Consider the following 13065-nt stretch of genomic DNA (forward strand, 5'->3'; position numbering starts at 1 on the left):
GCACTCAGGGCATGGAACCTCTGGACTGGTCTAGTCAGGATATCAACAGCTTGCTTAGCCCTGGATTCAAAGATGAGGAAGAACTACAGGGTCAGTGCCTAGATGGGACATGTGCTTTACTGATCTCAGGAAACTGAGGTTCCCTGGGAGAGACAAGAGACTGGATGGTGGTACGCCTGTACTCTAAACTCACTGAGTCATGCAGTATGTAAAGATCCCACCTCAGCCTATCCTTGAACAAAGCACATCTATTACCTTACAGTGTCTTTGTACTTTCTCTAATAAATCTGCCTCTATTTACCTATGACTATCTTGGTAAATTCCCTTACTGCCTGTGACACCGGTCCCAGCCAGTCACACCCATGGCACGAAGGAAATTCAGCTGGGGATGCTGGAGTAGGCTTATCAGACAACTGACCATATGCAGCACAGTGACTTACTTGGCAAGCCTGCCAGAGGCTGAATGGAGTCCTGGGTCTATCTAGTTATTTATCAGGGTGATTCCTGACAAGTACAGGTCCTCCTTACTGGCAATGATGACAAATGCAAAAACAATTCAAAAGGTCATAGTTTTCCTGGATGTAACTGAAACCCATGAAAGACAAAGTCAGAGTGAAGTGTTGCATGTTACTTCTACAAACAATATGCCACCTGGCCTAAATAAAAATTCCCAACAGCAAGGTCACTTCACCATCTTAGGCCAAACGCACCACTTACAGGTAGGTTCCTGCTTAAATGTGAATCTTGAGATTAACAAGAAGTTACATTGGATTTTAAGAGATGAGGGAGTCTCAAAATGGGTGATCTCTGATAATAGGGAGAGGAATTATGATACTAGGATTAGACTACAGTCCACAGCAGGCTTCCCCTTTGGAAACGGTGCTAACTTCCACATCTGTCTTGATCCAAAAAATAAACAACACTGGCTGACTCTGTTGGACTTATGTGATGAAATCTCTTCAATCTCAGGAAGCACTCATTCTTTACAGGAATCCCTCTCCTGGAGGTGTCCAGCTTGTGAAGATGGTTAATTAAAGGAGTAATTACCCATTTAACTATTAAAATTGGGCCAGTTTTGCCAAAATGCTTCTGTCCTGGATGTTCCCCCTAAGAATACTCTTTTTTCTCATTATTAGAATGGACCCACTCAGTTAGCAGGTAACCTCGTGGAACAGGCCTAAAGCTTTCATACTTTTCTTGGGTGCTAGCTGCAAAAAGCCAGTTAACCTTCCCCTACCAGTGCAGGCAGTAAATACACCACAGTACCAGCTAAGGCAAGGCACTGAAGTGTTACAGCCTGACAGAGCTGACTTAGTCATCTCCCTGTTCAATTCTCTGATATGGCCTTTGCTTAAAGCCATTACTAATATGAAAGCTAACTATAGACTACAAACAGTTAAAACCGACTATTCTATTCATTAGAGTACCTCTACCAGATATCATCCCCTTTAAGAGTGAATTATTTGGAGTAACACTTGGCTAACTTGTTCTATCCCGTAAAAATTCCATATGAGAGTCAGCCACACTTCACCTTTGAGGGTCAACCGTACACCTTTTCTTGTTTCCTGTGGGATACTTAAATAGCCCTGTGATTGCACACAGGCTTTGATGACAGCACCTAGATACCCGCCTCACACTCCCATTAGAAATTTGGCTTTGGCATTATATTGATGATGTCCTCCTCAGTGGACCTGACCAAGACTCCGTCTTAAAGACCATCACAACTGTGAGTAAACACATCACTGAGAGGGGATCAGAAATTGCCCCATATAATACAGGGACCCTCTGAGTCTGTTAGATTTTTGAGCTGTTTGGAACACAGAAGAGTGAATTATTCCAAATCACCCTAGAAGCTAAAGACAAACTTGTAGTGCTCAACCTCCTACACTGGGAAAGGAGGCCCAAGATTTAGTAGGAATGTTTACATTCTGATACCAACACATTCCTCACCTCCAATATTTGATGGCCTACAACAACCCTGTCATTTGTAAGTCCTCGACTTTTCAGTGGAATCTGAACAACAACAGGCTCTAGATAAACTAAAGGAGGCTATCATGTCAACTCTCCCATGAGTGCCCCGAGAGCAGGACTTACAATTAGAGGTTTCAGCCACCCCAAAATTTGCTACCTGCAACCTCTGGACCAAATGAACAGTTAAACGATTAAGCATTGGCATTTGGTGTAAGCAGCTTTCAGACTTCGCCCTAAAGTACTTTCCATTAGAGAGGCATTTCCTGAAGGCATAGTGGGAACATATCAAAACTGAAGCCTTTACTGGGGGAGAGCCAGTTACCCTGTGAACTAAGATTCCTATTATGCCCTGAGTGATGGAAAAAGATCCTGGTAGAATTGGGCTATAACAGAGGCCTCTTCGTTAAATGGAAATGATATCTAGAGGATTAAGTTAAACCTGGGCCAACTGGAGTATCACAACTCCATGAGGAAATAGCCATATACTCTGCTACTGAGGTTAACTCATCAAAACCTGCCACTCTAGCTCAATAGGGACTGTAGAGAGGTTAGGCCACACACTCAAAACAAAAAAGCAATGGTTTTTCTTGATTGATGGAGCAAGTATGCAGTACAAGGGAACCAAACAATGAACAGCTACAGCCTATCACCCCTATTCAAATAGTTCAATTTCCATTTGGGGAATAGACCAAAGTGCCCAATGGACTGTGCTGCATCCAATACTCCTAGCAATAGACAAACATACTCCTAAGGTTTATATTTTTTACCTACTACAGGTTGGTGGGTAATAAGCCACCTACTTGGTCAGGAATTTGGTAAAATCAAGGCTGGAAAATACAAAGTTGATATATTTAGGATAAAGAAACATGGCAAAAAATTGCCACAGTGGCTCCCACTGGCTATCGTGGTGCATCATTCCTTGGCTCATACCAAATAAAAATAGAGGACGCATGATGCAACACCAAGGATGACAAACCAAGTCACCAAAACAGATAGGTATTTTGAAGGAAGGGGCATCACCAGAACTTTGGGATGAGTCACTCTACTCCTTCTATCAGTGTAACATGAGAAGTCAGGGTTTTGGACATTGTAGGGTTATGAAAATGAATTGTTAATAGAGGAGTCAACTCAGTAGAGAGATATTTACAGAAACCCATTAGGGACGGTACCACATGTCAGAAATCTATAAACTGGGTCTACTGCATGAGAGGAAAAGTGCACAGAGGAGAAAGGCCACATCGTAACTGGACAATTTATTTCATTTGGTCTTTTCCTGCAGTGGCAGGAGCCATTAAATATGTCTTAACAATGTTAATAAACAGGCTTTTGTTGGCTCATTTATACAATGCACTAACCTGTGGTAATATCACTGAGGGGGTCAACAAAGGTGCTTTTTCAGCCATTGTGAGTACCATAAGTTACACAGTCAGATCAAAGCTCTTATTTTGCCACAAAGCAAAGCAACAACGGGCATCACAAAAGAACACTGATTCCGGTTTCCACCTACCTTTTCTTCCTAAAACAACGGGTACCATAGAAACTCTTGAGGGCCGGGCGCGGTGGCTCAAGCCTGTAATCCCAGCTACTCAGGAGGCTGAGGCAGGAGAATTGCCTGAACCCAGGAGGCGAAGGTTGCGGTGAGCCGACATTGCGCCATTGCACTCCAGCCTGGGTAACAAGAGCGAAACTACGTCTCAAAAAAAAAAAAAAAAAAATAGTGGTGGCGCGTGCCTGTAATCCCAGCTACTCAGGAGGCTGAGGCAGGAGAATTGCCTGAACTCAGGAGGCAGAGGTTGCGGTGAGCCGAGATCGCGCCATTGCACTCCAGCCTGGGTAATGAGAGCGAAACTCCGTCTCAAAAAAAAAAAAAAAAAAAAAAAAATGCTTCTTGAAACAAAAAACACAGAGCCTTCAGTGTGGCCTGGTTCTCTTTAATTGGACAGTAAATACAATTTTTCTAAGCTCAGAAAGGGCTTAGAAAAATATTTTCAGAAAAAGCCAGGAGGAGTGAGAAGGGGACAAGGCAGCAGCAGGAAAGAGGGGATTCATCCAGGTCGACAGGGGCCCAACACAAGGGACATGTGCCCTTTCGTAGAGGGTATTCAACTAGAGACACAGAAGCTGACACAAAGACATTGCAACACCAACAATTGCAAACATAATTTTTAAAAACAGAGAGAAAGGCTGTGCAGTGTAAGGGTTCTTCGAAGCAGTAAGCACTGTGAAGTTTTCTATACTTGTACCCTAACACGGATTCATTTCTAAAAACCAATAGGCAATAAATTTTCTCAAGGGGCACACTGTTAATTTTTTCTTTAATTCTGTTTCTGGTTTTTTGCTTACTTTTTGCAGAGTGCATCTAAGCAGCTGGCACATCCTGCAAATCCAGTCCCAAGCTCCCGTTCCTGGAGGCCTGAGAAGCATGGCAGGCTCCTAAGTTAATTTCTTGTATGTTAGCTTAATTTCTAACCCCTGTCAAATACTAACTACTGGATCTGGAGGGCTGGGAGAAGAGGAAACACTTCTACAAGGCCTCTGGGACTGTCATGAGGTCGGCCTGTTACACTTGGCAAATCTGCTTGCCCAATTCTGCACAGCAGCTTCCTCTGGGAAGACTCTCCACCAAGACCAGAGTAGGCAGCTAAGATGCAACATGGAGACCCAAGTACGACACCCACGCAAGCACATCTACAGCACAACGCGTGCAAGCATCCCCCCACCCTGCTCCCCGAGACTCCGTGCTCCCTGCAACGCGGGGCGAGGCCAAGCCCCTGACGCATGCGCACCTCAGTAGGCCCAGCCCACACAATGACTGGCAGGAAGAAGAAACCCAAGAAAGGAGGTCTCTAAATGGATACACTGTAAGCAACCGAGTCTACCCGCTAGAAAAAGAAGACCCTCCCAAACTGCGAGCCGCAGTTCCAGTCCCGCCGAGGAGAGAGTAGGAGCTCCCAGCCCAGAGTCTGCAGAAGCGCACAGCCCCATCCACAGCACTGACGGCATGGAGCCACTGGACAGGTCCAGCCAGGGTATCACCAGCATGTTCAGTCCTGAAGTCGACGAGGAAGAAATACTACAGGGTCAGTGCCTGGACACGTGCTTTAGCAATCTCAGGAAACTGAGGTTCCCTGCAAGAGGCGCGTGGACTGGACGGTGGCCTGGCACCACCACTGCTCTGAGTGCAGCCCTTCAGAGCTTCCTTCCCACACCCTCCGCTCCAATGCCTTGATATTTCTCTTTCGGTTTCTACTTTTCCAGGTCTGGAGGCTGCGGTGCTGTCTCTTATTGAAGAGTCCGATGAGGAGGAAGGGGAGACACAGCCCAAACCTGAGCAAGGCACAGCAGCAGCCGCACAAAAGTCGGCAGGAGCCTATGGCGGAGAAGAAAATGTAGGTGGCGGCATTAGCGCAGGAGCTCCTGGCCCCCTAAAAGACGAAAACCACGAGGGCATCGGCGGCAGCAATGGCGGCGGTGAGCACAGCGAGGACAACAACAGGGAACCCAGACAGGAGCCGCCTCCCCAGGGTGCCAGCTCGGGACTGGAGCCTGATAACAGGCAGCGGCCTTTCGTCCAGAGCTTCACTGCATCCCAGCGGCGGGAGCTGGAAGGCATTTTCCGGCGCTCTCAGTTCCCCGGCGAGTTCCTACGGTAAGCCGGTTGCTCTAGTTGGCAGCTGTTTGCAGGGAGCACGTGCTGCTCCAGGGAAACATTTGGCTCTCCCCCAGCGCTTCTCCACCCAAATCCCCTCCTGAACCAAAAACCACCTAGGACCTGGAGTCGCTGCCGTCCCCTCCTCGGCGACCCCTGGCACCTGGTTGGTTCTGGAGTGGGGCTATGCCTAGTGGGCATCATGCAGAATTTAAATGCACCAAGTTGGGCAACTCTGGCCTGAGGTCTGTTATGATAAGTAACTCGTAATTCAGCCAAGGCAGAAATAAAGGTGAGAAGCCTAAGGCGTGATAAGTGCAGGGTCGCATACTGCCTTTATTTAAAATTCTGAGAAGTCTGTTGTTTGTCATGGGTTTCTTTGGCATTTATTTTTCTAAGTTTCAAATATTATATTAGAATGTCATTTATCTTGATTACTGATTTTTTTTATTTTATTTTATTTTATTTTTTTTTTTTGTGGCATTGCCTTAATTTGGGGCCTGAGAGAAAATTCCTAATGTGAGGCTCAGCTGGATGTTACAGAACAGCCTACTGGATGTAGGGGAGTTAGTGGAATAAAAGATTAAACACAAGCATGAAACGATACCCGTAAATCCAAATGCTGAACATATGTGGTTTTTTTCCGCAGAAACGAGCTTGCAAGACGCATGAATGTGACTGAAGTCGCAGTGCAGGTCAGTAAATGGGAAAAAGCAATTGGGCAGGGCAGCCATTCTAAAACCTGCTTCAGGGCTTAGACACAACTTTAACCTAGACATTGCCACGTTGGGGTTTTTGTTGCCTTTTTCATGTATGGGAAATGAGGTGTGAACTTTGGGATCTTTGTGGCTGGAAAATGGGGTAAGAAAAGCTGGCTTGTGGAAATTTCTCATTACCAGAGGGAACATGACTATCCACGGAAAAAAAGAAAATTAGTACTGAATTATTTCCTGTATTCCTGTGTCTAAATTATATTAATGCTATATATTAAAATTATAAATGTATAAATATATGTTCCAAATGACAAATATATATGTATATGTTATATAACAGTATAAATTAAATGTAGCATAGTATATGATAAGGTTCGACTCCTAGCACTGGTAAACTCAAAGTAGCACTTTCATGTGGAGGCATACTAGGGTTTTCTGACATGGGAATTATCCAAAGAGCTCCATTAAACTAAATTATTCAATATATTTAAAACCAAGCATAAACTATTTGGTTAAGAATTTGTAAATGTTTAGGCATTGGGGTAAAGGAATAATTCACAACCAGAATACGTTTTCTTAAGCTGAGACTCATAGGCAGGGGGCAGCTTAAAGTTAAATTGCCTGGCTTTCCTATTGTTGTTTTTAAGTATTTGGTAAAGCCTTGTAGAGAGTAGCAGCTCTAACTTTTAATTTTCTGAAATACTTTGATATGCCAGCCTGAAAACACTCCTGACCTAGTTGGTTGTGCATTATGGTAGAGACAGGGAAAAGGTTTGCAACCTTTGGAAATTTCTCTAGAAACCAAAACAAACTAAAAAATAAATTTTGGGCCGGGCGCGGTGGCTCACGCCTATAATCCCAGCACTTTGGGAGGCCGCGATGGGTGGATCACGAGGTCAAGAGATGGAGACCATCCTGGTCAACATGGTAAAACCCCGTCTCTACTAAAAATACAAAAATTAGGCCGGGTGCGGTGGCTCAAGCCTGTAATCTCAGCACTTTGGGAGGCCGAGGCAGGTGGATCACCAGGTCAAGAGATCGAGACTATCCTGGTCAACATGGTGAAACCCCGTCTCTACTAAAAATACAAAGCATTAGCTGGGCATGGTGGCGCGTGCCTGTAATCCCAGCTACTCAGGAGGCTGAGGCAGGAGAATTGCCCGAACACAGGAGACGGAGGTTGTGGTGAGCCGAGATCGCGCCATTGCACTCCAGCCTGGGTAACAAGAGTGAAACTCCGCCTCAAAAAAAAAAAAAAAATTAGCTGGGCATGGTGGCACGTGCCTGTAGACCCAGGTACTCGGGAGGCTGAGGCAGGAGAGTTGCTTGAACTCAGGAGGCGGAGGTTGCCATGAGCCGAGATCGCGCCATTGCACTCCAACCTGGGTAACAAGAGTGAAACTCTGTCTCAAAAAAAAAAAAAAAAAAAAAAATTAATTTTGAACAAATTTCCAGCAACCTAAAAAGGATAGAAGTCTTGGGCAAAAATTGTATACAGTCACACTTATGTCTTGGGGAAACTGCATGCATTCAACTTTTTTTTTTTTTTTTTTTTTGAGACTGAGTTTCGCTCTTGCTACCCAGGCTGGAGTGCAATGGCGCGATCTCGGCTCACCGCAACCTCCGCCTCCTGGGTTCAAGCGATTCTCCTGCCTCAGCCTCCCAAGTAGCTGGGATTACAGGCAACTACTACCAACCACACCTGGCTAATTTTTGCCTTTTTTTTTTTTTTTTTTTTTTTTTGAGACGGAGTTTCTTGCTCTTGTTACCCAGGCTGGAGTGCAATGGTGCGATCTCAGCTCACCACAACCTCCGCCTCCTGGGTTCAGGCAATTCTCCTGGTTCAGGCAATTCTCCTGTCTCAGCCTCCTGAGTAGCTGGGATTACAGGCACGCGCCACCATGCCCAGCTAATTTTTTGTATTTTTAGTAGAGACGGGGTTTCACCATGTTGACCAGCATGGTCTCGATCTTTTGACCTCGTGATCCACCCGCCTTGGCCTCCCAAAGCGCTGGGATTACAGGCCTGAGCCACCGCGCCCGGCCATACATTCAACTTTTCAAAAAAATTTTATTGAGACAGAGTCTTGCTCTGTAGCCCAGGCTCGAGTGCAGTGGCACGATCTCAGCTCACTGCAAACTCTGCCTCTTGGGTTCAAGTGATTCTCCTGCCTCAGCCACCCAAGTAGCTTGGATTACAGGCATAAACCACCATGCACAGCTAATTTTTGTATTTTTAGTAGAGACGGGATATCACCATATTGGCCAGGCTGATCTCAAACTCCTGACCTCAAGTGATCTGCCTGCCTCTGTCTTCCAAAGTGCTGAGATTACAGGTGTGAGCCACCATGCGTGGCCCTGCGTTCAACTTTTGAAACTACCAAATTCATCAGTGAATGTTTTCTTGAGCAATTTCTAACATTTAAGAAATTTTTTCTTCTAGTTTGTGGTACTATTATCAAGAGTTGCATTTTCTGAAATGTGTTGATAGTGGGGGATGGCTCTCAGTTCAAGCTAGACCTCTTACCTTTGGTAATTTGAAATAGCTTCTTATTTGCTCAATAATAATTAATTTATAGGTGAATGGATGCAAAGGAATATTTGCAAAAAAGGAAAACAAGAAAGAAAAATCTGGAAGGTCTTAATAGCTTTTCTACAGAGCACACGTGTGTGAGTGCAGTGAGGGAACTGTGCTGAGGTTCTGTCAATGGTGGCATGTAGAAAAGCAGCCTGACAAAATGGGGCACTGAGTGATGGCATCCTGTTGCCCTCCACTTTCTCAGGCAGACAGCGCAACTTTGGGGGAGAAGAAATATTGACGTTTTGGTGAATTGCCTTGCCCCTCCCCAGGTTTACCTAGCATTCACTCAATACAGTTCTAAAGGGAAAATGACCACTCTCACTCAGCAAATAAGGAAAAAGGCATGACGTTCTTATCTATTGCCAAACATTTCAGCATGAATATCTCAAAACAACTTTCAATAGATGTTTCATCCTTCTATTTTGTAAAGATAGTAAGGGCTGTTTAATAAAACCAACAATGAGAATAGGGACCTAATGTTGGCCCACAGTACATTTAGCCCACTTTTGGCCATTGCTTTTGTTATGAACCTTTGACCACTGGTACATTTGAGTTGCCTCTTTATAAGCACTATTACAACAGACTTCAAATTTAGACTATATATTCATGAGGGAGAAGGACTCCAAATAGTAAAGATGGGAGAAGAAAATGGGGCATCAAACAGGAAGAGGAGGACCTTTGTCCCATAAATTGTGCGGTTTGGGAACTTCCAGAAGGATAAAAATACAATGGAAATGTCATTAATTAGAAGCTGGGGTGATAGTGTTATTTAATGGACAGGTTTTATTCTTTTAACAGTTGGTAGGTGTTTAGGGAGTAGTGTTTTTGATACTTGCTTTACATTACTACTGAACATCTTCAGAGATGCCTGCTTGGACTTTTTCGCTTTGGGAATGTGGATGAGATTGGGATCTTCTACTTGAGTAGCGGGGCTAGATGGCTGAAGGCATCCTGCAGAGCTGAGCAACCAAGTCTCTGTCCCAGAACCCGGGACTGTAGGGAGAACCAAGTGATCCGACCTTGTCCTGAGCCCGGGAAGGTCTGGAAGGAGGGATGGGCTGGGGCATGCAGAATCAGCAATGCTTCCTTTCCCCCAAAGTCTCAACTGGGCAAAGCTTTCTGAGAATTTTTGTGAATTTGGACATTTGTGTCCTTCTTCCACAAAACTTCCAGCTGAAATATGAAGACAGTGTCCAGGGCTTCAGATACCCCCATTTCCCAGCAAGACAATCCACAAGCTCCCTGGGTCCCCGGTGCCCAGACATGCCTTGCAATACCATCTTTTCAATTCTCAAGAAGTTTTGGACTATGAATGACCTGTTAGAGGTTCTTGAAGGAAAGAAAACTTGTTTTAAAATACAGTGTGCTCCTACTGATTTTTGACTTTATGCTAAGGATGGGCTTTTCAAAAATGGGGGCCGTTCCCCTTGGTATGACTTTAAGGGGTATGCCCCCTTGTTTTCCAAGCTCAGCTTCCCCCATGACCAAGGTAACAGTAGCCTCCTAAGTAGGAGTTGGTGGCAGCTGGATAGCTGATGGTCAGGTGTCCAGAAGCAGATGAACCACACATAGCAATAGCAGCAGGGACCAAGTCCCATTCATCAGCTACACCTGTACCCAAAAGTGAAAAAAGTAGTATTACAGATAGGAGGAGAGAGAAAAAGAAAAGAGCCAAGCCAGAGCATAGGTAGCACACCCTTGGAGGTCACTGGGGGAAAGGTCTGGTGTTCACCTTTCTAAAATATTTTAGTAGTAAGGAAGTAGCTTGTCTTGATGCAATTGAAAACATTAAGGACAGAGAGAGATGCCTGTTGTGTTTTTTCCATGATTATATGAAATGTTCAGTATACTAAATCTGTTCCTTTTTCCTCTGATTCAAGATTTGGTTTGAGAATAGAAGAGCCCGCTGGAGGAGACGTCAGAGGGCATTAAGATTGAGAAACATGTCGCGCCCCATGCACACGAGCCAGCTTGTCATGGTACCCGTGGTTATCCCCTATAATGCCATCCTTATCCAGGAGTGGGATGGAAGATGGTTTTTTCTGCAGCCACAGCTATTCGGGCAGCCTGTGCTCCCCATGACACCTTTTTCTCCTCTTTTCTTTTCTCCTTCACCCTTGCTTAATCCACCTATGCCTTACCCTGTCCAGGCCCAATTTGTCCCATTCTCTTTTGTTTTTGTCCATTTCTTCGCATTCTCCATTGTCTAAGGGATAGTCTCTGTGCCACTTCTTGCCAGTGTCTTTGAGCCAGATTCATATTTTGCATAGCACACCATCAAGAGCTCACCAAATATCTGTTAAATATATTAACAAAAAGTACAAGTACATTGACCCATTGACCCTGAGAGTTGTTCCTTTAGTATGCAAATTTAGTACTATCTAGCTGACAAATGCCTAGGGTTATGAAACAATTTACCATGAAGTTGGGAGTCTGAAATAGGAGGAATAAAAAAGAGGTCTTGCGAATCTATAACACCTACTTCTATGTGCATGTCTAATACATTTATGTATTATTTGTCACCTATACAGTGTTTCATTACCAAAAATATATAAATGAGCTCTGATTCACTGGCCTAAAGAAAAAATAATCACTTAAATACTATATCTGAATAATAGAAATGTTAAGCCTAAATGCTTTTTCAAGTTCATGTGACTTTAGTAAATATTTAATAAATGACCTGGTTTTGAAACTATTGGTAAAATATAATTAGAAATGTCTTCAGAATTGTCAACATATATTATTCTTTAGATTTCTCAAGTAGTTTACTATGTACCTCTGGCAGATATTAAAAGGTGTCAACATTTGCATGAGTGTTATAAAGCATTATGAAGCTTGCAACCAAAAGGAGAATTAGCTTTGTTTTTGTAATGTTTTACATAAATAAAGCATTTAACATTGTTGGTTTAATAAAAACAACTAAACCCTGAGTTATTGGCCAAAAAAAAACCTCGTTTATTTAGCCTTATGTGTCTTACTTAAACACTGAAAAACACAGATATAAACAATTTTAAATGATGATTGCCACAGTTTTCCTAAGTAATCTCCATAAACTAAAAATTCATTAAGTATGTAAATATAATGGAATACATGCTTGTAAATAAACTTAGATAATTTAAAGTCTAAAGTTATACTTAATCAAATATTAAACATTAATTATATGTTTGCATCATTTTCAATGTTTTTAAAAAATTACTGGAAAACATTTTTCTTTTTTTTTTTTTTTTTTTTTTCTGAGATGGAGTTTCATTCTTGTTACCCAGGCTGCAGTGCAATGGCGCAGTCTCGGCTCACCGCAACCTCCGCCTCCTGGGTTCAGGCAATTCTCCTGCCTCAGCCTCCTGAGTAGCTGGGATTACAGGCACATGCCACCATGCCCAGCTAATTTTTTGTATTTTTTAGTAGAGACGGGGTTTCACCATGTTGACCAGAATGGTCTCGATCTCTTGACCTCATGATCCGCCCACCTTGGCCTCCCAAAGTGCTGGGATTACAGGCTTGAGCCACCGCGCTCAGCGGAAAACATTTTTCTAAAAGTATTTTTTATGTAAAGTAAAATAAGTTTTGTCTAATTCAAAAATTATTTAAAGGTTATTTATGAAACAAGGTAAAAGAAACCAGTAAATAAGGGAGAGATAAAGAATTTTATAGATATAAAAGGTGTTTGGGGTAAGAGAGGTTAAAAGGAAAAAAATTTATATGAGAAAGAATCCTCTATGGTAAATTATTTATTTATAAATTTATTTATTTATTATTTATTTTGAGACAGAGTCTTGCTTTGTTTGCCCTGGCTGGGTGCAGTGGCGTGATCCCAGCTCATTGCAACCTCCACTGTCTGGATTCAAGCAATCCTTGTGCCTCAGCCTCTGGAGTAACTGGGACTACAGGCATGTGCCAAAATGTCTGGATAATTTTTGTATTTTTTGTAGAGGTGGAGTTTTCCCATGTTGGTCTGGCTGGTCTCACACTCCCAGCCTCAAGTAATCCACCTTCCTCGAACTCCCAAAGCTCTGGGATTATAGGCATGAGCCACCATGCCCAGAATTGTATTGTAAATTCTTGTGCTAAAATAACTGGTTGTTTACAAAATAGGGATGTTTAGGATAAAACAGGAAGTCCAAGCATGTCATAAACAGTTTGTGTAATTTGTAA

General features: G+C 43.3%; 2 protein-coding genes across 2 annotated transcripts in view; both read left to right on the forward strand.

Annotated features, from left to right (window-relative positions):
- LOC101036325 (uncharacterized) overlaps window positions 1–4413 on the forward strand; it is a 63872-nt gene extending 59459 nt beyond the window's left edge. Inside the window, exon 4 of the mRNA XM_074391576.1 lies at window positions 4324–4413. Coding sequence (XP_074247677.1) covers window positions 4324–4413 — 90 coding nt within the window. The remainder of the gene's footprint in view (window positions 1–4323) is intronic.
- A 557-nt stretch (window positions 4414–4970) lies between these two features.
- Window positions 4971–11837, forward strand: RHOXF2B (Rhox homeobox family member 2B). The gene is made up of 4 exons (XM_010341785.2): window positions 4971–5051; window positions 5230–5620; window positions 6270–6315; window positions 10794–11837. The coding sequence occupies exons 1-4, from the start codon at window positions 4973–4975 to the stop codon at window positions 11121–11123; spliced, it is 846 nt and encodes a 281-aa protein (XP_010340087.2). The 5' UTR covers window positions 4971–4972; the 3' UTR covers window positions 11124–11837.
- Window positions 11838–13065: the final 1228 nt, after the last annotated feature.

The sequence above is a fragment of the Saimiri boliviensis genome, chromosome X (assembly GCF_048565385.1).
Source record: "Saimiri boliviensis isolate mSaiBol1 chromosome X, mSaiBol1.pri, whole genome shotgun sequence".
In the NCBI taxonomy this organism is placed as follows: Eukaryota; Metazoa; Chordata; class Mammalia; order Primates; family Cebidae; genus Saimiri; species Saimiri boliviensis.

What these genes read in the sequence shown, in the direction of transcription:
- RHOXF2B (XM_010341785.2), top strand. Translation starts at nt 4,973, where the DNA reads ATGGAGCCACTGGACAGGTCCAGCCAGGGTATCACCAGCATGTTCAGT. An exon ending in TTCCCCGGCGAGTTCCTACG is followed by an intron (nt 5,621 to 6,269) that starts GTAAGCCGGTTG and finishes TTTTTTCCGCAG; the next exon opens with AAACGAGCTTGCAAGACGCA. An exon ending in TGACTGAAGTCGCAGTGCAG is followed by an intron (nt 6,316 to 10,793) that starts GTCAGTAAATGG and finishes CTCTGATTCAAG; the next exon opens with ATTTGGTTTGAGAATAGAAG.